Genomic DNA, 25,506 nt, shown 5'->3' with positions numbered 1-25,506 from the left:
AAACAACTTGATCCATCGCCCTCTGTTCCTTCTGAAATCAAGTTGAAGGCTCCTGTTTTACTTGCTACACGTGCTGATTTTGATGATCTACACGGAGCTCATTTGCCATGCTATGCACTTATATGCTCTAGTGTCCTCATTTCACTTGATGATGCACCATCTTTGGCTATTCCCCCTATGGTTGCTAACCTTTTGCAGGAGTACGCTGATGTCTTTCCCAAAGACTTACCACCGGGTCTCCCACCACTTCGTGGCATTGAGCACCAGATCGACCTCATTCCCGGCGCACAGCTTCCGAACCGCGCACCGTACCGTACAAATCCGGATGAGACGAAGGAGATTCAGCGCCAGGTACAGGCGTTGCTTGACAAGGGATACATTCGTGAGTCTCTTAGCCCTTGCTCTGTTCCTGTGTTACTTGTTCCCAAGAAAGATGGGTCATGGCGTATGTGTGTAGACTGTCGTGCTATTAATAACATCACTATTCGTTATCGATATCCTATACCACGCCTTGATGATATGCTAGATGAGCTTAGTGGTGCCATTATTTTCACTAAGATTGATTTGCGTAGTGGTTACCACCAGATTAGAATGAAACTGGGTGATGAATGGAAAACGGCTTTTAAAACGAAATTTGGTTTATATGAATGGTTGGTTATGCCGTTTGGATTGACTAATGCTCCCAGCACTTTTATGCGAGTGATGAATGAAGTTCTAAGGCCCTTCATAGGATTGTTTGTGGTTGTTTATTTTGATGATATTCTTATTTACAGCAAATCTCAGAAAGAGCATTTGGAACATTTACGTGCTGTTTTTGATGCATTGTGTGCTGCCCAGTTATTTGCTAACATGGAAAAATGCATCTTTTGTACACGACGTGTCTCGTTTCTTGGTTATGTTGTTACTCCACAGGGCATTGAGGTGGATAGCAGCAAGATTGCTGCCATTCGGGAGTGGCCTACACCGACGACGGTCACACAAATTCGGAGCTTTCTTGGACTTGCCGGTTTCTACCGCAGATTTGTTCGTGATTTTAGCTCCATTGCAGCGCCTCTACATGAGCTTACAAAGAAAGATGTGCCATTTGCTTGGAGTGATTCCCAGGAGGAAGCGTTCAGCACTTTGAAAGATAAGTTAACCCAAGCTCCCCTATTGCAATTGCCTGATTTTAATAAAGTGTTTGAGCTTGAATGCGATGCTAGCGGTATTGGGCTAGGTGCTGTTTTGTTACAAGAAGGAAAACCAGTTGCTTATTTTAGTGAAAAATTAAGCGGTGCTAGTCTGAAATATTCTACTTATGATAAGGAGTTTTACGCTTTAGTGCGCACTTTGCATACATGGCAGCACTATCTTTGGCATCGTGAGTTTATAATCCATTCTGATCATGAGGCTTTAAAACATATTCGTACCTAAACAAATCTGAACCGTCGTCATGCTAAATGGGTAGAATTCATTGAGTCCTTTCCTTACATTATTAAACACAAGAACGGGAAGGACAATGTTATTGCTGATGCTTTGTCTCGTCGCTATACCATGCTGTCACAGTTAGATTTTAAAATCTTTGGTTTGCACACTGTGAAAGATCAATATGTTGATGATGCTGATTTTAAAGATGCTTTCGGCCATTGTATTAATGGGAAACCATGGGGCAAATTTCACATACAGGATGGGTTCCTGTTTCGCGCTAACAAGCCGTGTGTTCCAGCTAGCTCGGTTCGTCTTTTGTTGTTACAGGAAGCACATGGAGGCGGTCTCATGGGGCACTTTGGCGTCTACAAGACACATGAGGTGTTGGCTGCCCACTTCTTTTGGCCTCGGATGCGCGCTGATGTTGAGCGCCTTGTTGCACGCTGCACTACTTGTCAGAAAGCTAAGTCACGGTTGAACAACCATGGTTTGTATATGCCTTTGCCTGTTCCTACTTCCCCTTGGATTGATATTTCGATGGATTTTGTTTTGGGATTGCCTAGAACTAAGAAGGGGAGGGATAGCATTTTTGTGGTTGTTGATCGATTCTCCAAAATGGCTCATTTCATACCTTGTCATAAGACTGATGATGCTAGCAATGTTGCTGAATTGTTTTTTAGAGAGATTATTCGTTTGCACGGTATTCCCAATACAATAGTCTCGGATCGTGATGCTAAGTTTCTGAGTCATTTTTGGAGATCTCTGTGGAATAAATTGGGAACTAAATTGCTGTTTAGCACCACTTGTCACCCTCAGACTGATGGTCAAACTGAGGTAGTTAATCGAACTTTGTCTACCATGCTTAGGGCTGTTTTAGACAAAAATTTGAAACGTTGGGAGGATTGCTTGCCTCATGTTGAGTTTGCTTATAATCATGCAACCCATTCTTCTACAAAGATGTGCCCTTTTCAAATTGTTTATGGTTACATTCCTAGGGCGCCTATTGCTTTGTTTTCGCTTGATGCTGCGGACGCCCCACACATAGATGCTCTTGCACATGTTGAACAAATGATTAATCTCCATGAACAAACTCAACAAAACATTGCTGCTGCTAATGCTAAATATCAGATTACTGGTAGTAAAGGCCGGAAACTAGTTACTTTTGAACCTGGTGATATGGTTTGGTTGCATTTGAGAAAGGATCGTTTTCCTACTTTGCGTCGTTCTAAATTGATGCCTCGTGCTGCTGGTCCTTTTAAGATACTAACCAAGATTAATGATAATGCTTATACCCTCGACCTGCCTGCGGAGTTTGGTGTTTCCACTAGTTTTAATGTTGCAGATTTGAAACCGTATGCGGGAGAAGACGAGGAGTTGCCGTCGAGGACGACTTCAGTTCAAGAAGGGGAGGATGATGAGGACATCAACACCAACACGAGCACATCTACACCAGCAGCACCTTCTCCAGCCCAGGCACCATCTTTCCCAGTCCAGGCGCCACCCCTTCCACCTGGGCCAGTGACTCGGGCCCGTGCAAGAGAATTGAACTACATTATGCTGTTAAAGAACGAAGGCCCGGAAGAATAGACGACCAGCCCAACTGCGGCCCATAATGGACGACCTAGGGTTGGCCGCCCCTAGGGGCTGCGCCCCCTCTCTATTTATCCAGGAGCTGCGCCTCCTTTATTTCTTGAGTTTTGTTTTACGTTAGCCTTAGCTACTCTCGAACACGCGCAAATCTGCGCTGTCATCGTGTATTCAGAACTCCACCCTCGAGTAATAGATTAGATTGCTCGCATCTTTTTCTTGTTCGTTCTTCGATTGCGCACAGGAAACGATTTTCGTGATCAGGCCGATCTCGCATCAGCAAGGTCGGTAACCACAGGGAGTTGGTTCAGCGATTGCATTGGCGCCTCGGGCTTGCTCGTCGTAGTCGGATCGCAAGGGTCATCTTCCGCCAAATCGGAATTATCTCTACTCGCCGAAAGATCGGGCACCTCAGCTACATCAGAACCCCCTCTGCGTCAAAATTTTCCTCGGAAAAAGATCTTTTCTGCCAGAGTGTCTTTTGTGCTTTTCGACTACTTTGAAAGTGGATCCTGAAAACGACGGAGTACACGTAAGCAGCCAAGGCTGACCGAGCCGAGGGACTCCTACACCTCTGGGATACGGATACCTCACTCATCACCTTCTGCGATAAGTAACTCACGCTCGGATAAGTGATTCCGCGGACCGAACAAGTCTTCACGCTCGAAAACTCCTCTGTCGAAACGATTTTTCGGGCCTTCTCGACTACGTCGGTGACAGAACCCTATGGACGAGTAAGAGTGCACGTAAGCAGCAAGGCCGACCGAGCCGAGGGATTCCTATGCCTCCAGATACGGATACCTCACTCGTCACCTTCCGTGAAAAGTAACTCTCGCTCGGACAAGCAATTTTGTTACCGACAAATAAGTCCAGATACTCGAAACAATAGGAAAAGGAACGCAGCCTTACAACACGACGACAGTATGTTTAGGCCTCAGCGGCCGCAGAAAACATACGCACACTACAAGATAACCCGATCCTGCAGGCTCGGATCTTGACAGTTGAAGGGAGCAGCAGCGCCCTCGGCGTCAACTACACCTTCGGCAAAGTCCGGCATAACCTGGGACGGCGACGCGGTCGGAGGATCTCCACCCCGAAGGACGACACCACGCCCGGACCATCGCCGACGGGGTCTTCTCCAGGAATTCGGCTCGAGCAGACGGCTCGGCCGGCCACCCTGAAGCCTCAGCCAGCTGTCCCCCGAGGACATCAGCCCGGCCCGTGGCCTCGGCAACTCAACTCCGGCGTCGGTCCCGCCAGTGGACGACCCGGCCAGGTTCCGACCGATCAAGTCTTCTTTTCGAGCCAACTCTGCCTCTGTCCGTGCTGACACCGCTACATCCGGCTTCGGCTCATCGAAGAGCGGCCGAGGGTTCCTTTAACTAGGCAAGAGAAGCCTCGGATAGCAAGGCCGACCGAGCCGAGGGACTCCTATGCCTCTGAGATACGGATACCTCACTCGTCACCTTCGCACGAGGCGACTCACGCTTGGTGAAGCGGTTCAGATAGCCGACAGGCGAGTCTTAGTGCTCGAAATGAGGAGAAAACACGGCTCCGTGCCGAAAATACATACATGTTCAGGCCCCGACAGCCACAATGAACAAGACACCGGCACTCAAGGTACCATTACAAACGGAACTCCGGTTCCACCTCCGCAGGTACGAACAACCCCACACGATCGGGGGGCCTGCGGAGCAACAGAAGGCCGACGGGTGGCTCGCCGCCGCCCGCTCCAACAACGACGACGACGACTTCTGCTCCGAGGGGCCGAACAGCAGCAGCGATGACCTCGGGGCGAATGCTGCTGCCATAGGGCCCTCGCCCACTTCCTCACTCGAGAGGTAAGGACTAGCAGAAGGCCGTAGAGTTGGAGGTCAGTCCGTGGGCGGCACCGGCTATCTCGTCGGTGGAGAAACCTCTTCCGGCTGCCGTGGCGGAAGGCGACGCCGGAAGCGGCTCCGAAGCCGCTCGGGTCAGAGAGCCGGGCACGCGGCAGCTGCCAGCGCCACGAACGGCGAATGCCCTTCCCCTCGATCATTGAGGGAAGGAGCGGGCCGCTGCCCGCGCAGAGACCGACCCCAACTCGGTGCACTCCCCTCCCCAGCACTGATGATGAACATCCTTGAAGCTGAGGGAGGGGCAGAGGCCGCAGCCCGGCTTGCTTCTCCCCACCCAGGGGCTGGTGGTCACCGTCTTGGGTGACCACCGACGAGGGGATGCGGCCGGGCTGCCTGATGAAAATCCTTGAAGCCGAACGATGACTGAAAGGTACCAACTTCCACAAAGTTGTGTTCCTCCAACGACAAGGCAGAAGGATTGCGGGTGTTCCCCATCCGGGGGCTCGGAAGGTGGAAAGACGCGATGCATAGGGGAGCGCGAAGACATGGTCGCCTTTCAAGGGGGTCACCCTCCTTTTAAAGGCAACTCTCCCCACTTGCGCCCTCAGCCATCGCGGGCTGAGTCTTCTCCAACACGCTCCAAGGTCCTCCCCCTACGACACGGGGGCTGGGTCCCACGCGTCATGCAAGCTGGCCCAAGGTAGAAGAAGCCAAACCGCCGCGCGCGGTGCATGCAACTGCCCAGCTGTTACAAGCATTCCTCCACTTTCGTCCAGACCAGCGGGTGAAAGGGCGGACAACCATGCAGTCGGCATGCAACCGCGCCAAGTGGGCGCACCCCTTTGACTCCAACGCGCCCAGCATGGAGGCCCAGGCCCACACGTCATGCAACCGGCGCGCCGGTTGCTACGTGCGAGCAACTGCACTGCCCCTCGCGCCACTACCGTGCCTCCTCGACTGCGGAACCAGTACCGCGACTCGAGGCAACCCTGCGTATGGCCCAACAGTGCCAGCCAGGCGCATCGGTCACGGGCCAGTCAGCCGCCGGAGAAGGCGCGACGGTCGATGCGGCCAAAAATGGCCCGACAGTAATGGCGGTGGCAGGCGGGCGGAAGCAGCGGTCACATCGTCAGCCAAGCTCACGTCCCCTCATGGGACAGCGAGAGAACCCTCTCCCACGGCGTGAAGACGGCGCGCCCGTGATCCGTTCCTCGAACGGCTCGCGCACGCGCAACGGCTGCCCCGCGAACCACTCGCCCCGTCGCATTAACTCCGCGGCGGGACAGGCGGCACCTTTGGCAGGAGAAGCGGGCGACGCTTCGCCTTCGCCATAACGACCACGTCAAAAAAGGTGCGCCACGTCGTTTCGATTTCGTATCCTTTTCCTTTTCCTCTTTCTCTCTCTTACAACAGGGACCGGGAAAGGGGATACCCCGAAAGGGATCCTTCTCCGCGAAGGAAATAGGCCCCGAGCCCCCCTACTGATCAGAGGTTCGAAGGCCGGCCCCTTGGAGGGGTTCAACAGCCGCCTCAGAGCGCTCGGGCTCCGCGCCCACTACTGGTGAGAGGTTCGAAGGCCGCCCCCCAGAAGGGTTCAACGGCCGCCTCAGGCCACTCGGGCTTCGCGGCCACTACTGATCAGGGGTTCGTAGGCTGGCCCTCGAAGGGTTCACAGCCGCCTCAGACACAGAGCGAGGGATGACCCTGGGTACGTTCGATACATATCCAAGGCTCGGGCTACGCTCCCGAGGTACCCTAGGACATTTCCAAGACCAACGGGAACGATCTTGTAACGGAATCCCATCAGAGGGAGGCATCGAGCCCTCAGACCCCGTCAAAAGGGAACCGGGTCCGGTAGATCACCCGCAGGTACTTTTGGAGCGCGCCTCCGGGCCTCTAGCCGACCCCTAACAAATGGGGCACGGGCGTCCACTCGGATTACCCGTTAGCAGCTCACTGGAGACACCATGTTCGGCGCCCTCCAAGGGCAACATGGCGCTTTTTCCCCCCTCCTTGCGGAAAGGCGACGCAGGGGCGTATGTAAAAAAAGTCGAGTCTGTCCTTGACCGTCCTCTCGCTCTGTGCGGAGGCTCGGGGGCTGCTCTCGCAAACCCGGCTCTGGCCAAACCGTTGACAGCGTCAACATACCAGCCCGAGAACTTGGGACCCGACCGTGCACCCGGGCTACGGCCAGCTCGCATGAGGGAACAACCAGACCGGCCGAAGCATCGCGAAACACATTAAGACCTCGAAGGAGTCTAACCACTCCTCCGAGGCCTCGGGGGCTACACCCGGCGGGTGCGCTCGCGTGCACCCACCGGAACAAAACGCCACCGAGAAAGGCCGATCCCCTTGCAAAAAAGTGCGACAAAAGCCTCCAAGCGAGTATTAACACTCCCTTCGAGGCTCGGGGGCTACTGTCGGGGACCATAATTAGGGGTACCCTCAAGACTCCTAATCTCAGCTGGTAACCCCCATCAGCACAAAGCTGCAAAGGCCTGATGGGTACAATTAAGTCAAGGCTCGGTCCACTCAAGGGACACGATCTCGCCTCGCCCGAGCCCAGCCTCGGGCAAGGGCAGCCGACCCCGGAGGATTCACGTCTCGCTCGAGGACCCCCTCAAGCAACGGGCGCACCTTCGGCTCGCCCGAGGCCCAATCTTCGCCAAGAAGCAACCTTGGCCAAGTCGCCACGTCGACCGACCGTATCGCAGGAGCATTTAACGCAAACATTTAATGCAAAGGTGGCCTGACACCTTATCCTAACGCGCGCCCTTCAGTCGACAGAGCCGAAGTGACCGCAGTCACTTCGCCGCTCCACTGACCGGCCTAACAAGAGGACAGCGTCGCCTGCGCCGCTCCGACTGCTATGCCACTCGACAGAGCGAGGCTGACAGCAGCCAAGTCCGACCTCAGGCGCCATAGGAAACTCCACATCGCCCGACCCCAGGGCTCGGACTCGGGCTCAGCCCCGGAAGACGACGAACTCCGCTTCGCCGACCCCAGGGCTCGGACTCGGGCTCAGCCCCGGAAGACGACGAACTCCGCTTCGCCCGACCCCAAGGCTCGGACTCGGGCTCAGCCCCGGAAGACGACGAACTCCGCATCGCCCGACCCCAGGGCTCGGACTCAGCCCTGGCCTCAGCCGACGGTCTCCACCTCGCCCGACCCAGGGGCTCGGACTCGACCTCGGCCTCGGAAGACAGACTCGACCTCGACCTCGGAGGGGCCTCCACCTCGCCCAACCCAGGGCTCGGACCGACCACGTCACAGGAGGCGCCATCATTACCCTACCCCAAGCTAACTCAGGCTACGGGGAACAAGACCGACGTCCCATCTGGCTCGTCCCGGTAAACAAGTAATGATGGCGCCCCGCATGCTCTATGACGACGGCGGCTCTCAGCCCCCTTACGGAAGCAAGGAGACGTCAGCAAGGACTCGACAGCCCCGACAGCTGTCCTTCCGCCAGGCTCCAGCGCTCCTCCGACGGCCACGACACCACACGAATCGGGTGCCAAAACCTCTCCGGCTGCCACGATGGCATGTACTTAGGGCACTAGCTCTCCTCCGCTAGACACGTTAGCACACTGCTACACCCCCCATTGTACACCTGGATCCTTTCCTTACGCCTATAAAAGGAAGGTCCAGGACCCTCTTACGGAGGGTTGGCTGCGCGGGGAAGGACGGGACGGCGCTCACGTAAGCCGCTCGCTCCCTCCCGCGTGGACGCTTGTAACCCCCTACTGTAAGCGCACCCGACCTGGGCGCGGGACAAACACGAAGGCCGCGGGTTTCCCCCTTTACGCCTGTCTCCCTCCGGCTTCCTCCCCCTTCGTGCTCCGTCTCGTGTCGACCTATCTGGGCTGGGGTACGCGGCGACAATTTACTCATCGGTCTAGGGACACCCGGGTTTGAAACGCCGACAGATATAAACGTGATATAACAAAACAACCCAACAGTAGTGATTTGGGCGGACTGTCGAGCTTCAGGCCTTCAACGATCCGACACGAGGCAAATCGACATCCATGAATCCATCCCTGCCATATATTCCCACAGATTTCCAACACGAACACACACTTCCAGCTGCATCCCACCCGAAACGAGGAGCCGGAGCCACAGGCACAAGGCAGCGCCGCCGGCCGCTGCCAATTCTCTTCCCGCTGTCATGTACAGCTCCTACTCCGCCGCGGCCTTTGCGCTGAGGGCCGCGAAGCCATCCTTGCACGCCCATTCCTCCTACTCCTATTTCTACCACCCCCCTCCCCACCTCTGCCATTGCGACGACGCCGACGAGCACCGCCACCATAATAAGGTCGTCCCGCGGAGCCCGTACCTCGCCCCACGCTTCTTGTTCGACGGCTGCCTGCTCCGCCACTCGGCCTACCTGCTTCTTTCCGCGCAGCTCCGGCTCCTGCCGCCGCCGCCGCGCCCGTATGCATCCCGATGCTGCCGCCGGCGAGCACCCATAGGCTGTTGCCGCGACGGCGGTGGTGGGAGACAGCTGGCTGGACAACTCTGTTGTCATGTTGAGGCGCACAAGTGCCGGTGCTGTGGGAGTGGCGCTGGGAGGCCGGATCTTGGGGCGATCCGCCGGCGATTGAAAGCGCCTGAGTGCCGCTGCGGCAGTTCCGGGGATGGGACCTTGCTTGGAGCTGGATGCGTACGGCGGGATGTGCCGAGATTGGTGGGGAGGGCGATGCGGCAGGAGGTGTGGGAGTATGAGGGCGGCCAGTGGCTGTACGGAAGGTCTTCGACGGAATGCCTTGATTCGGAGGAGGAAGAAGAGGATTGCGGTTATGGTCAATTGGAGGTAGGTGGGATGCATTTCAGTAGGAGATGGGAAGATGGTAATGTTGATGATGGGGATGGTCATTGTATGGATTGCTGTCGGAGGAAGGGCATAGAAAACTATTACAGTGGTGAGGATGTGTACAGTAGCCGGCGTAGAGAGAGGAGAGATCTGAATGAGGGCCGTCATAGTTTCAGAGATTCTGACCGGCGCCAGCGAAGTGAGTACTATGATGATGAGGATGATCTTGACTTGGGGCAGCGAAAGCAGGGATGGGAAGGGAGAGATACGAGGAATTTTGTACCCAATGATGCAGTTGACACAAGGAGTGTTGAAACTAGAAGGTACTGTGATGATGGCAGGGAATATAACTGCATAAGAGACAGGAGGAATTTTAACTCTGATGATGTGGCCAATGTCAGGAGGGCTGGTCGGTATGCAGAGGATATAGGAGGATTTGATCGTAGAAGAGAGAGTAGGGATTTTGAGATCGATGATAAGGTTATTGTGAGGAGAGAAGGCAGGCGCCATAGAAATGACCACAGATATGTTTCACGGCACCCAAGAAGAAGTGAAGATACAGATGGAGAGGATGTTTCACTCTTGAGATCACGTCATTGGAATGACAAAGAGATTGGTTACAATGAGCAAGATCTTGCTGACAGAAGGTACTACTCTATGGTGAGATCTCAAAAGTCTGCGGGAGCATCTTCATTGCATGAGGATGATTCAAAGAGGGCTTCAAATTTTAGGAGCACATTTGATGCTAGACATACAGGGCAGAAGGAGAATTCAGCCTCAAGTGTGAGGTGGCATGACAATGTAGGTGGACGAACTGAGCAGATATCTGAGGAGAGGGACCGGCGACGTTCAGCTGGTTGGTCAAATGATGAGAGAGAGAGATATGATTACGATGATGCGCAGTTTGTGAGAGTAAGAAATTCTAGGATAGGAAGACAAGATGACAAGTTTATAACTGAGGATGAAACTAGGGTTACATCCAGTTCAAAGAACACATCCATTTTAAAACACGGTAGCAATGCTGATCAGCAGGCTGCAGTACATAAGGATGGTTCAACGAAGAGCTCACAGAAGATAACGGAGATATCAGAAGTCCACGATAATTCCACTGAACAAGATTCAAGAGCACAGCGCTATCATCAGGAAGATAGAGAAAACTACACTAAGAATACGCCATCTTCTGTTCAAAATTCTGTGAAGATGGCTAGTGACAGTAGAAGACAAGTTGATCAGCATAATGAGGTGAATCAGAACTTGGTCTCAGTCACTGATTCAAGGAAAAACTCAGGGAACCTCAATGTAACAATTGATAGCAGTCACAATGTCAGCAGGGTCTCACACTCAATGAGAAATCATAATGAAATAAACCAGATGGATATTGATGACAGTTCTACTTCCTTACAGAATATAACTCATGTTATAAGAGATAAGAAGAGCATTGTAAACCAACAAGTGATACATGAAACGGATATAGACGCGCAGAATATTACACATGTCGATATTTCAAAGATCCATGCTAGTGATACTTCCACGTCTAGGAGTTCACAAAGTCATTTGGAAACTAGATCAGACATGAACTCATCTTCCAGTATGGGTTTCATCAATAGAACAAGAAGCCAGGAAAAAGAAGGGTATGGAAATATGATCTCTGCTAATGATAGTGGCATGGTTAGGGGTTCACAAAGTCATCTTGAGACTGGATTGTATGATCCATTTCACTCAAAGCCATCGGCTAATATTACTGACAACAAAAGGGAAAGTCATGAACAAGCTGAACTTAATATTGCCAATGCTAGTAATGCTGCTGCAGCCAACACTTCAGGCAGTCATCTCCAAACCAAAACAGATTACCAATTTCAATCGCCTTCAGCTGTAGCAATTGACAGTATGAATGAACAAATTGATTTTGCTAAGATCCATGCTATTGATGCTACAGTTAGCAGTTCACAAGGTCCTGTGATTAGAAATGACAATCAAGTTCATAAGGCATCAACTGTACATTGGTCAAGTGAGAGACAAGGCATGAATGGTCGGCAAATTACACAAGTTTCCAATACAGAACGAGATGATGAAGCAAGAAGTATTTTTCCTGAATCCTCTCAGGATACACATCATAACATGGATTTGATCTGGCAGCAGGCAGACACCAGTGGGATCTCTGATGACAAAAATATTACTGGTTTGCTCGTGGAGAGCACCAAAAAGGGATTTATGACTAATGTGGATATGGGAAAACAAGAAGCAACAATGGGTAGCTATGACCAAGAAGTAAGGAGTGAAATTACTGCAGGAAGTAGTTTACCAAGTGATTCAAGTGCCAGACAGTCTGTCAAGGAAAGCATGCTAGAATCAGCTGCTCGATTAGAGAAATCATCTACCTTTCTTGTTGGACGGTTTGTTGATGAGCTCCAACAGGGAGTCTCAGATCCAGATGCTACTTTAACAAAGAAAAATGGGAAATCCATAATGGAAGGTATAACAAGCTCTTCATCAAGGTCTAGAACAAAAGGACCAGCAGATGAAATGTGGGATGTCCAGAGTACTACTTCTGAAGAGACCTTCAAGACGGCCGACAAGGAGGAAGGTTCCTCAGCTGATGGAGCTACTAATTCTGCCTCTCAGACACCAAAAAATGAATCTGTTGTTGCTAGGAAAGTTCACAAGTCACTCTGGGCTTATGTTGCTGATATAATCCGTCTTGGATTTATTCAACATGGTGACTCCCATGATTCTAGTCACAAATCAGTTAAGAAAAGTTCATCTAATAATTCTCAGAGCACAGAGGGTTGGCTTTCTAGTCAGGAACGTGATAATGATGGCACAAAGAAGAAAAATGGAAGTACCAACACTCTGGGTGGTGGTGAACAAGAATCTGGAGTGGCTTCAATGTCAAATGAGGAATATTTGCACACTGATACCCATGGTTTGCAGATATCAGAAACTGTTGTTGAACCTCAAGTAGGTAGATCTGAGGGAGACTTGTTGCCTACAAGTTCTACAGATGATCTACATATATCAGGGGGGAGAACAAAGCAATCTGATGCAGGTGAATTACGCAAAGGAAATAGCATAGATGATAGCACTCCAACTTATCTAGATATCACGATAGGACATTTACCTGAACGCAAAACTGCATCCAGGATCACAACAGAGGGTTCTGGTGAGTTTATTACTGGGAAAGGAATGTTAGCTGGCACATCTTCTGTGACCATCAGTGCAATGGAAGCTGGTCGCAGTGAAGATGGAGCTGATTCGATATATGATCCTTCAGGTGCTATAACTCCTTATCATGATTCTCAAACGCAAACAGTAATGCCACATGAGAATACCTCAACTGGTATCCTTGGACCACCAGCGTTACCTGTGGGAGTTTCTACAAGGTTTGAAGAAAAGAATATCATGCAAGAGGCCCCAGAAATTATTAAAACAGGAGGGAAGGATACAGAATTGAAAAGGAGAAATTTTCAAAGAAATAAACAAGTATTGAAGGATACATTTGATGAATGGGAGGAAGCATACCAGCGGGATGCTGAGCAGAGAAAAGCTGATGAGTTATTCATGAGAGAAGCTTTACTTGAGGCCCAGAGAGCTGCAGATATTTGGGAGGTACCCGTTGGTGCAGTGTTAGTACAGAATGGCGAAATTATTGCTCGTGGTTGTAATCTGTAAGTTATATCATATTATATAGCTAGGCATAAACTTTTTAAGGGCTAGTTTGGGAACCCTATTTTTCCAAGGGATTTCCATTTTCTCAAGGGAAATTAGTTCATTTTCCCTTGAGAAAATAGGAATCCCTTGGGATGATGAAGTTCCCAAACTAGCCCTAAGTATTTATTTTGCTAATTATTCTGTGCCCTGCTTGTATTCAGTGTCGAAGATCATAGGGATTCAACTGCGCATGCTGAAATTGTTTGTATAAGAGAAGCTTCTAACAAACTCAAGACATGGCGCCTAGCGGTATTATTTCACACCCGTAGCTTGAGTTATTTCCTAACTGTAGAAGCATTAAAAAATATACCCCTTCATGCTCAATTAGTTCTCTTTTGTAATAATATATTTATTTGTCTTTGTGAGATCATCTTAAACTGGTTATAGCACATTGGCGCTTGAGGATAGCTATCAAATTGATAATACATGTACTTACATGCTATAGTTATTTGTTCATAGATTTGGGGTTGTCATAACCCTAGGCTTTGCTCGATGTGTGTTTCAGTTCATATTACTTTAAAATTTTATATTGCAGAAGGATTATTGCTTTTCATCTTCATATGGACACCACAAACTATCCACATACTATATTTGTTTGTATGGCTTTTTGAGAGAAAGATCAACTTTTAAGTGCTGGAACTTTCTGACCACTAATGCAAAGCAATTTTAGGAAATCTTTTGTGTTTATATATGTATTAAATTGCTATTCTAGAAATCTCCTAATCTAAAGTATCGCAGGACACAACGCTTTATGTGACATTGGAACCTTGTGCCATGTGTGCTGGTGCTATTCTTCAAGCTAGAATCGATACTGTGGTATGGGGTGCCCCAAACAAGCTTCTGGGAGCCGATGGCAGCTGGGTTAGGTATGTGATATACCATATTTGGAGTTCCATAGTAATCTGTGCATAATCAGATCCAGGGCCCTGGTTATGGCAGGTTGCTACTGACTGAAAACTTGCCTGAGCCAGGCAATGATTATTTGTTTGAACGTAATGGCAGGAGCTCTGCCTCTCAATTAAGTAGAAGAATGGAATTGACCCAGTTTTAAGAAAAACCGGGCCCAAAACCTACATAGGGTGCACCAGCAACCCATAAATGGCAGCCCCACACACAAGCACATCTAGAGTCATCGATGACGAGCTCAACATAAAGGATGAGCAGCTCCGACTCCCCAAGACGGGCAGCACATAGCCAAAGAAAACCTGACGACGATTACACCCAAACACCGGCACAGAAGGAGGAAGACCGCCAGTGCGCTGTCGTTGCCAAGCCTCGAGACACCCGATGCGATGCAACTCTGATTCTTCACCAACGAGACTTCCAAACTTGATCCTCCGCCCCGCCCTCGGCAAACGAAAAACCTCCAAAGCAATCCAGTCCACGATGAAGGGGGGTTCGCCTCACGTCATCGTTGCCGAGCCACATCCCTTGACGTAGCAGCTTCGACTTCACGCTGCAACCCGCACCACCACCCCGCATATCGGACGACGAGAAGGGAAAAGCATCAACCAAAAGGCAACGTCGTGACCGAAACAAATCTTCAATAGCGACGCCTTTAGGAAGGGAGTGACGTCGGGGACGCCACCGTCGCATGTCCAAGATGGACCAGGCTTTTGTTCGTGGAAGACAGTGTTAGGGAGTGCGACGCCCTCAACAGGGTAAGCGGCACCCACGCGCGTCACTGTCGCCGAGGCTTTCACCCAAGAAGACCCCCAACACAACGTTAGGCAAAGACCCCGGGTCAAAGCAAGCAACCTCCGTCGTCACTGATGCCCTGACATCCCGCACAAGCCCTTCCAGAGGGGCATCGACACATCGACTGCTGCAGCAGCCGCAAAGCTGCGTCGACCGCCACCCCCTCCAGTTGAGCACACAGAACCAGACACCATCACGGGGCGCACCATCGTCACCGCTGAACCGGTCCTCGTATCCACCACCTCGCCTGCACGAAGCCGCGACCACACTTGCACAGTGCAGCCACAGGCCCCCTCGCAGACCGCACACTGATGCCGCTAGCCCCCACGCCTGCATGTTGATGATGCAACTCGTCAATAGAAGTCCCAGCAGTCGCAGCTGCCCGAACGTGGACCGCCAGCCGGCCAGCCAAGCCACCACCGCTGACGCATGGCCCTCCTCCACATCCAGCCAAGGGAATGACCTGGGGCCAGATCCGACGGCCACCGTGTTACTCCAGCACCACAGGCCCAAGACCTGGCTAACGCCCATCGTCCGGTGCAAGGCCACTGCACCAGCGGGGTCGCGGCTCTGGCAGCGCTCGCCCTAGGAGATCAAGCTAGCCCAAGAACCAGGATGTCGCCACCGGCAGCCCACGCCCCATCAACAAGACGGGAACTACACCAGGAGCCCGACAGAGCACCAACAGCCCGCCATGTGCTCGCCGCCGAGATGCACCACGCCTCACCTTCCGGCGAGAGCTTGATGTACGCGACCGGATCCAGACAAATGTGTCAGCACGGTGGCGCGTGTGTGAAGACAAGTAGGCGTCGTGCTGTAGTAGTGGGCCGTTTGGGCCGTATGGTTGTAAAGGGTGGTGGAGTGGGCCTGTGTGAGTGAAGTCTTTAAAAGGATTGTAATCAGCAGACTTGAAGGTCACGAAAAGAAATAATACAGAAACTCATATCCAGCCACTTACTTGCGTCTTCCCGGTTCTCACCGGCGATCTCTGCGGCTACTCACGTCGACGGCGGCGCACCGTTCGGCCACGGGTGTCACAATTGGTATCAAAGCCGTCGATCTCCGGCGGTGGGCAACACGGCTCCTCCAGTGAAGCCCTCGGCTCAAACGCGTCTGGTGCTCGAAGCAATGGCGGAGAAGGATCGCACTACACAGGAACGATTGAGCCAAGTTCTGGAGACGTTGGAGGTGTTGACGGGACAAGTAAAGGACGTGCAGAAGGTACAACTCCAACTCATGACTCAGGTCGATCTGGCGGCGGGTGTGGCGGAGCGCGCTGCCGAGGAGAGGAACGAGCTGTTCCTGAGAATGGAAGAGACTGGAAGGGAGATTGCTCAGATGCGCCTGGAGCAGATGGGAAGAGATCTAGGAAACACTTCAGAGGATATGGAGAATCGAGCTGGAGGAAGACCTTCCCTGCGGAACACCTTCGCCCAGGGTGAGCAGCTGAAGCGGGAGAATCAGAGGAGGAATCATCAGGTTCCGATGATGGGAAGACAGCATGGGGAGAGGATGAATATGCAAGGCGCAAATCAGGTATTGCCGAAAATGTCGTTTCCCAAATTTTCCGGCGAGGATCCGGTGGTGTGGATAGATAAGTGTTTGGAGTATTTCTACATGTATCAAGTGCCACAACCACTCTGGGTATCTGCTGCTTCTATACACATGGAGCAGAATGCTGCTCGTTGGTGGCAAGTTCAGAAACTGCGCCAAGGAATGAGGAATTGGCAGGAGTTTGTGCGAGCTGTTGAAAGCAAATTTGGTGCAGATGCTTATGCCAAGTCCCTAAGGAAGATAAGGAGTCTGAAACAGGTGGATACGTTGGAGAAGTATGTGGAAGAGTTTGATCAGGCTCGTTACATGACAGCTATGCACAATCCGCTGTTGGATGAGACGTTTTTTGTTACTCAATTCATATATGGGTTGAAGCTGGAGATTCAGAGTGTGGTTCAAATGCATCAACCTGCTACGGTGGATAAGGCGGTGTTGCTGGCTCAGATGCAACAGGAAGTATTGGAGAAGAGCAAACCGAGAGGAGTTCGCCAAGGTTATGTGCCAAAACAGTACCAACCTGGCAATAAGGGGGAAGGAAAGGTACAGCCAGTTGGTGGAGATTTATCGAGAGAAAGAGAACTCAGGGAGTACCGAAGAGTCAATGGGCTTTGCTATGCCTGTGGTGAGAAGTTCGAGCCTGGCCATATCCTCAAATGTGCTAAGAGGGGGCGAGTTCAGCTGAATGTCATGAGGGATGAGGAGGAACCGGAAGTGCTGTCTGATGAATTGTTACAGAAATTGGAACAAGAAGATGAACAGAGAGAGATATGTTGTCATCTATCTTTTCAGGCTATATCCGGTTCTGACAGTATTTACAGTATGAGGGTGAGGTCTATTGTGGGCAAACAAGTGATGCTTATGCTGGTGGATTCAGGCAGTTCCTCCACTTTCATCAGTGAGCATATGGTTAAACAATTGAAGTTGACGGTGGAAGAGTGTCCCTCTGTGCAAGTGAAGGTGGCTAGTGGGCACAAGATGATTTGCAACTCCATGGTACGAAATGTGGAATGGTGGACTCATGGCCATTTCTACTGTACTGATATGAGAGTTTTGCCCTTGGAAGCTTTTGATGCTATATTAGGCTATGACTGGTTAATGCAACATAGTCCTATGGAATGTGATTGGGTACACAAAGTGCTGAAATTTCAGGATGCAGGGAAATCTGTCACTTTATATGGTGATGATGTGCATCAGGTTTCAGCAATTCAGGAAGTATCAGCACTACAAGTGCAAAAATGGGTGACAGGAAATGACATTTGGGCCATGGTCCTAGTGGAGTCTACATCTGATTCTGGTATTCAGACTAATAAAGCTGATATTCAGTTGTTGCTACAGGAGTTTGATGACCTGTTTACTGTCCCCACCCAGTTGCCACCCATGAGACAGTTTGATCACTGCATACCACTAATGCCTGGATCAGTGCCTGTAAACTCTAAGCCTTACAGGTACTCCCCCTTTCACAAAGATGAGATAGAAAGGCAGGTCACTACACTACTGCAGGCTGGTTTGATCACCCCTAGCACCAGTCCTTTTGCTTCACCAGTCCTTCTAGTTAAAAAAAAAGATGGATCCTGGCGTTTTTGTGTGGACTATAGGAAGTTAAATGATCTCACTATCAAGAACAGATTTCCGATGCCCCTAGTGGAAGAAATTTTGGAAGAACTAGCGGGTACACAATATTTTACCAGTCTGGATTTCACTGCGGGCTACCATCAGATTCGAATGCAGGAATCTGAGGAATACAAAACAGCTTTCAAAACTCACCAGGGTCATTACCAGTTTCGGGTCATGCCCTTTGGTCTTACCAACGCCCCAGCTACTTTCCAGTGCGCTATGAATTCCATTCTAGCTCCTTTTCTCAGAAAATTCGTAATGGTATTCCTGGATGACATTTTAGTGTATAGTGGTTCTTGGGCTGAGCACTTACACCACTTGAGGCTGGTGTTTGATATACTCAGGGAGCACAAATTTTTCCTTAAGAAATCAAAGTGTGCTTTTGGCAAAACCGAGTTATCATATTTGGGACATATCATTTCACAGCAAGGAGTAGCTGCAGACCCATCCAAGACTGAAGCAATGCAAAAGTGGCCTACTCCTTCATCTGTTTCTGAGTTGAGAGGGTTTCTAGGTCTTACTGGATATTATCGACGATTTGTGAAGAATTATGGTATTATCGCTAAACCTCTCACAACGTTATTGCAGCAGAAATTTTTTCGGTGGACTGCAGAAGCAGAAACAGCATTTTCTACTCTCAAACAGGCTATGGTCACCACTCCTGTCTTGGCCCTTCCACACTTCTCTGAGCCATTTGAGGTAGAGACAGATGCATGTGCAGTGGGGATTGATGCGGTGTTAATGCAAAACCACAGACCAGTGGCATATTTGAGCAAGGCCCTCAGTACTAAGAACCAGCTATTGTCGATTTATGAGAAGGAATTCTTGGCCCTATTGCTGGCTGTATCTAAATGGAGACAATATTTGCAGCACACTGAGTTCACTATCAAAACTGACCATCAAGCCTTGAGTTTTTTGGAGGAGCAAACCTTACACTCAGAGTGGCAAAAGAAGGCTATGGCTAAACTAATGGGGCTGCAATTCAAAGTGGTGTACCGCAAGGGAAAGGAAAATGTGGCTGCTGACGCCTTGTCCAGGGTGGGTCATCTTATGAGTGTTCAGATGGTTACCCAAGTCCAACCACTATGGATTCAAGAGGTGATTAATTCCTATGCTACTGATGCCTTTGCTCAGGACCTGTTGGCTCAACTTGCTGTTCACAGTCCTAATGAAGACGGCTTCTCCTTGCACCAAGGTGTGATCAGGAAGGAAGGACTGATTTGGATTGCTCACAACTCAGCCTTAAAAACTAAACTCATTTCAGCTCTCCATGACAGTGCAGTGGGGGGACATTCTGGGGGGCAAGCTACTTATCACAGGCTTAAAAGGCTCTTTTGGTGGAAGGGGTTAAAAGCTGATGTGTTGGACTATGTGAAACAATGTGATATCTGTCAGCATGCCAAAGGGGAAAGAACACATCCTCATGGGTTGCTGCAACCGTTGTCCATTCCCCAAGGTGCTTGGCAAGATCTGACAATGGACTTTATTGAAGGGCTTCCTAAATCAGAGGGCTATGACACAATTCTGGTGGTGGTGGATCGATATACGAAGTATGCTCATTTTTTTCCACTGAAACATCCTTTCTCAGCTCCTGCGGTGGCTCGGGTTTTTTTGGATAATATAGTGAAACTCCATGGGACTCCAAGGTCTTTGGTGTCTGACCGAGATAAAATCTTCACTAGTACTTTTTGGAAGTCTCTCTTTCAATCTCTCAACATCAAGCTAGCTTTGACCACTGCATATCATCCACAGTCAGACGGGCAGTCAGAGCGGGTTAATCAATGTGTCGAAATGTATTTGCACTGTGCTATCTATGACAATCCGACTAAGTGGAAGCAATGGTTACCATTGGCCGAATTTTGGTATAATTCTTCTTACCACACTGCTCTGGGATGTTCACCATTCAAAGCCTTGTATGGGTATGATGCGGTGTTTGCAGCTGCACCAATTGTGGCTGTGGGAAGTGATCAGTCGGTGGAGGAGTTGTTTCAGGAGCGTACAGCTTACTCAGAGCTGTTGAAGAACAGATTGGCTACTGCTCAAAACCGAAGATTCAGGCTGATAAGCACCGTCTTGATAGGGAGTTTCAAGTGGGAGATAAAGTGCTTCTGAAACTACAGCCCTATGTTCAGAATTCCGTGGTCAGCCGGTCTCACCCAAAGCTTGCTTTCAAATTTTTTGGTCCCTTCACAGTTCTGCAGCGTGTGGGTTCCGTCGCCTACAGATTGGAGCTGCCATCGACAGCTTTGGTTCACCCAGTTTTTCATGTTTCTCAACTCAAGCCGTTCATTCCAAAGTACACTCCAGTTTTCTCAGATATTTCTCAACTGGTGGATTTGTCTGGTGTGACAGTAAAGCCTCTGCAGATTGTGGATCGTCGGTTGGTGAAGAAAGGCAACAAACCGGTGATACAGGTCCAAGTGCTGTGGTCTGGTTTTCCGACTGATGCTACTACCTGGGAGGACTTTGATGTGCTCAAGAATCGTTTTCCTGAGGTGCTTGATTGGGGGCAATCATCTTCTGGCGGAGGGGAAGATGTCAGCACGGTGGCGCGTGTGTGAAGACAAGTAGGCGTCGTGCTGTAGTAGTGGGCCGTTTGGGCCGTATGGTTGTAAAGGGTGGTGGAGTGGGCCTGTGTGAGTGAAGTCTTTAAAAGGATTGTAATCAGCAGACTTGAAGGTCACGAAAAGAAATAATACAGAAACTCATATCCAGCCACTTACTTGCGTCTTCCCGGTTCTCACCGGCGATCTCTGCGGCTACTCACGTCGACGGCGGCGCACCGTTCGGCCACGGGTGTCACAAAATGACCCTGCTGTCGCCGTCCTAGGGTCCTGGGCCGGCCTCCATCGGTTCCCTCTGGCGACGGCGAGGGAGAGGAGAGTGGGAAGGGGCGTCGGCTAGGGTTTCGGGCGCCTCCCAAGTCACCCGAGCGGGAGGGGCGACGTGGGGGCCTGGACCAGAATCCCCAGGCATTGATTATCAGGCGTAGGGTTTTGATCACCTGGTTTCAGATCCTCGCCTGGATGAAAAGCTGCCTGACAGGCAGCAAGCAGACACCTTGAATGCTTTCTGCAACCTAGTAGCAGCCTGGCAGGTGCCAGTAACGGCCTAGTTTAGAGTAGTTGAAGTGCTTAGGCTTCCCTGATGCTGTTCAGTTCCTTCATTTCGGCCAACCCATACCCCATCTAAAAACAACATCAATTGAGGCTTAAGCTATTTATTTTTCAGTTCCGCTATTAGTTTAGTATTAATTATATGCATTAGTTGGTTAAAAGAAATGCCCATTTTATACTGTAGTATTTATAAACAGCTTCTGATTTATCAATGATACCACATGGTGATCTGTTCATCAGTGTTATTAAAACTATGTTTAAACATCAAAACACCAATTAGAGGTTAAAACCACGTTTTGGTGTTCTAAACTGTAAAACACTGTGTTTCATGAGTTTTAGACCATTAGTTACTTTTGGGTCCAATCCGGCTTATGGGTGAAGTTTTGGTAAGCCACTAACCTCTCTGTTTTGTAATTTAACTTCATGTTAGTGTTTGAAACTATGATATATTGGTATTTTCCTATGTTGTTTAAAACTACGTTTAAACGAAGTTTAAACATTTAAAAGTCAAAACTTCACCCATGAGCGTTTCAACGTTTTATCGTTTTAAGGCCCGTTTGGTAAAACGTTTTAAGGCCCGTTTGGTTTGAGGGACTAAATATTAGTCCCTCCATTTTAGTCTCATTTAATCCCTAAATTGCCAAACAGTGGGACTAAAATAGGGACAAGACTGTTTGTCTCTAGTCCCTTAAGGAGTGACTGAAAGGGACTAAACCATATAAATTCCATTTTTTGCCCCTCCGCTATTTTAGTTGCACTAATGGCGGGTGAATGCTAAGGGGTATTTTAGTCCTCTTATGATTCATTTAATGTGTTTTGAATAGTTTGTTTCTAGAACCAAACAGGGTAGGGATTAAACTTTAGTCTTCTAACTAAACTTTAGTCCCTGGACTAAAGGAACCAAACGGGGCCTTAATAACCTGGCAACGACTGCTATGCAAGCAGTCCTTCTGTGCAAGCGTGCAAGCAAACCATCTAATCTATTAGATCGTGATCCAAGGTCACATTTAACACTTAAACCGTAGATCTGTGGTTGGATCGTAATCTAATGGATCAGATGATTTGCTTGCACGCTTGCACAGAAGGACTGCTTGCATAACAGTCGTTGCCTAATAAAATGGAGAGGGTTTTCCTAATCCATTTGCTTTTGTTGACCCAACACCATTGACACATAACTATGTGGTTAGAAAGATCAAGAGCTGCTCACGCACTTGTTTTACAGGCTGTTCCCTGGGGATGGACAAACAAGCACTCTTGATTCAACAAACCAGAGCCAGGCCGCAGGGCCTGTCCACCCTTTCCATCCGAAGATAGCCATCAGGCGTGGTGTGCTGTCGGCCGAGTGCTCAGAGATAATGCAGCAGTTCTTCCAGCTGAGGAGGAAGAAGAAACCACAGTCACCACCGCAGGCCCACCGCCATGGGCACCATCATCCTGTCAAGTTCTTCAGCAAGATGCACCACATGTTCGGCACGATATTCTGTTTATAACTTCGCCTCTCTGTTTTATTTTAGCTTCCTAAATTTCGTATTATGGAAGTGTGAAAAATGCATTTCTTTCTGTGCATCTAGTGTTTTTATACAGGTACCAGTTTGTATTGTGAGATGTCATCGATAATTGCTTAGTTCCAATGTCGAAACTTAGCGGCACCAACAACCATTGCTGAAGCACCATTCACAATGACATGCCGCAAAACATAGAAAAATTGCATTATCCAATGCTGTAGGAACCTTTTAGGATGCATCTAACACATTGAAACAGCATAGTCCGCATTGCTGTCGCAGATGATCAATGGACCATCAATCTAGTACCACTAGTACTAGTCATGTTGAAATTGGAGATCCAGATGACTTTCTGGACATAGTGAGATTGGAATCAAGTGAGACCGTGACGCGTGATTCAAACAACGAACATGAACTTCCCCATCGATTGCATCACAACGAGGAACCTGAACTTCATCGATTGAATCAACCTTGCAAGAACAAAAACCATAAAGAGTGTTGGTGTGAAGGCTGTCTGTTCCCCTCGATCAGTTTTCTTTAACATCAGTTGGACAGATACTATCGTAGATACAGGGAGCAGAGGGTACTTCGACCGGCATCGGGTTCGAGGTCTTCGGTCATAACCGCCGATGGCATAAAAGAGAAGGGATGTACCATTTAAAACAGGGGGCTCCTCATGGCTTCACGAAGGCGACCCCGCCAGCTCGGATAGCTTCGAGCGATAGTCTCGGCAAGATCGAAGACTTGGCACCATAGTGCGAAGGGTGCCACGCGCGAGCGAGGACCGCACTGCCCAACGGTGGGGCCCAGGCTGTGTTCTGCTTTCGTTCAGGCCCATTTGTAAGCCCCTCCTTAGGGTAGGTTTTGCGGTGTATTTGATCAGGCTGCACTTAACATCGCTGTAATGACCTCGTAAGGGGGAATATTCCAAAGCTGTAGCATGTAACTGGGGGCATAACTGTACTTAGGAGGACACACCCACCTACCCGGTTACCTTAAATACCTCCGCATTGTACATTGATGGGGCATGCTAAAACAAGACGCTATAGTTCCTCGCTTATTGTTTTGTTGAGTACCAGAGTACTGAAAGGGAATTAAGCTTACACCTAGTTCCTAAATAATTTTGGTGGTTGAATTGCCCAACACAAATAATTGGACTAACTAGTTTGCCCAAGTGTATAGATTATACAGGTGTAAAAGGTTCACACTCAGCCAATAAAAAGACCAAGTTTTGGATTCAATAAAGGAGCAAAGGGGCAACCGAAGGCACCCCTGGTCTGGCGCACCGGACTGTCCGGTGTGCCACCGGACAGTGAACAGTACCTGTCCGGTGCACCAGGGGACTCAGACTCCAACTCTTTACTCTCGGGATTTCTCGGAAGCCGGCGCGCTATAATTCACCGGACTGTCCGGTGTGCACCGGACATGTCCGGTGCTCCAAGGAAGCGCGGTCTCCGGAACTCGCCAGCCTCGGGTTCGCGTGGCAGCCGCTCCGCTAAAATTCACCGGACTGTCCGGTGTGCACCGGACTGTCCGGTGTACCAGCGGAGCAACGGCTCTTTTCGGCGCCAACGGCTCCTTGCGGTGCATTTAATGCGAGCACAGCGCGCGCAGGCGTCAGACATGCCCATACCGGTGCACCGGACATCAAACAGTACATGTCCGGTGCGCACCGGACACCCAGGGGGGCCCACAAGTCAGAAGCTCCAACGGTCAGAATCCAACGGCAGTGATGACGTGGCAGGGGCACCGGACTGTCCGGTGTGCACCGGACTGTCCGGTGCGCCATCGAGCAGACGCCTCCAGCCAACGGTCAAGTTTGGTGGTTGGGGCTATAAATACCCCAACCACCCCACCATTCATTGCATCCAAGTTTTCCACTTCTCAACTACTACAAGAGCTAGGCATTCAATTCTAGACACATTCAAAGAGATCAAATCCTCTCCAATTCCACACAAAGCCCTAGTGACTAGTGAGAGTGATTTGCCGTGTTCATTTGAGCTCTTGCGCTTGGATTGCTTCTTTTCTTTCTCACTTGTTCTTGAGATCACAACTCCATTGTAATCAAGGCAAGAGGCACCAATTGTGTGGTGGCCCTTGCGGGGAAGTTTTGTTCCCGGCTTTGATTTGAGAAGAGAAGCTCACTCGGTCCGAGGGACCGTTTGAGAGAGGGAAGGGTTGAAAGAGACCCGGCCTTTGTGGCCTCCTCAACGGGGAGTAGGTTTGCAAAAACCGAACCTCGGTAAAACAAATCTCCGTGTCTCACTTGCTTATTCGCTTGGGATTTGTTTTGCGCCCTCTCTCTCGGACTCGTTTATATTTCTAACGCTAACCCGGCTTGTAGTTGTGTTTATATTTGTAAATTTCAGTTTCGCCCTATTCACCCCCCCTCTAGGCGACTATCAATTGGTATCAGAGGCCGGTGCTTCATTAGAGCTTAACCGCTCGAAGTGATGTCGGGAGATCACGCCAAGAAGGAGATGGAGACCGGCGAAAAGCCCACTACAAGCCACGGGAGCACTTCATCGGAAGAGTCCCGCACCAAAAGGAGGGAGAAGAAGAAGAGCTCCTCCAACAAAGGGAAGGAGAAGAAATCTTCTTCTCACCACAAAGAGAAGAAGGAAAAATCTTCTTCCCACAAGCCGCATCGGAAAGGCGACAAGCACAAGAGG

The 25,506-nt window shown here is 50.0% G+C and overlaps 1 protein-coding gene across 2 annotated transcripts; it reads left to right on the top strand.

The window, feature by feature from the left end:
- The first annotated feature begins 8,795 nt into the window (after nucleotides 1-8,795).
- On the top strand, nucleotides 8,796-22,956 carry LOC103638369 (tRNA(adenine(34)) deaminase, chloroplastic). Of its 2 annotated transcripts, XM_008661302.3 has the most exons (4): nucleotides 8,796-13,307; nucleotides 13,512-13,599; nucleotides 14,089-14,216; nucleotides 22,555-22,956. In XM_008661302.3, the coding sequence occupies exons 1-4, from the start codon at nucleotides 8,998-9,000 to the stop codon at nucleotides 22,820-22,822; spliced, it is 4,794 nt and encodes a 1,597-aa protein (XP_008659524.1). In that variant the 5' UTR covers nucleotides 8,796-8,997; the 3' UTR covers nucleotides 22,823-22,956. The 2 variants fall into 2 exon arrangements, with proteins under 2 accessions (XP_008659524.1, XP_008659525.1); XM_008661303.4 differs by lacking the exon at nucleotides 14,089-14,216 and having other exon boundaries at nucleotides 8,807-13,307.
- The last annotated feature ends 2,550 nt before the right edge of the window (nucleotides 22,957-25,506 follow it).

Source organism: Zea mays, chromosome 9, assembly GCF_902167145.1.
Source record: "Zea mays cultivar B73 chromosome 9, Zm-B73-REFERENCE-NAM-5.0, whole genome shotgun sequence".
Lineage (NCBI taxonomy): Eukaryota > Viridiplantae > Streptophyta > Magnoliopsida > Poales > Poaceae > Zea > Zea mays.
The sequence above is the reverse complement of the archived record's forward strand: the minus strand, read 5'-3'. Positions and strand labels throughout refer to the sequence as shown.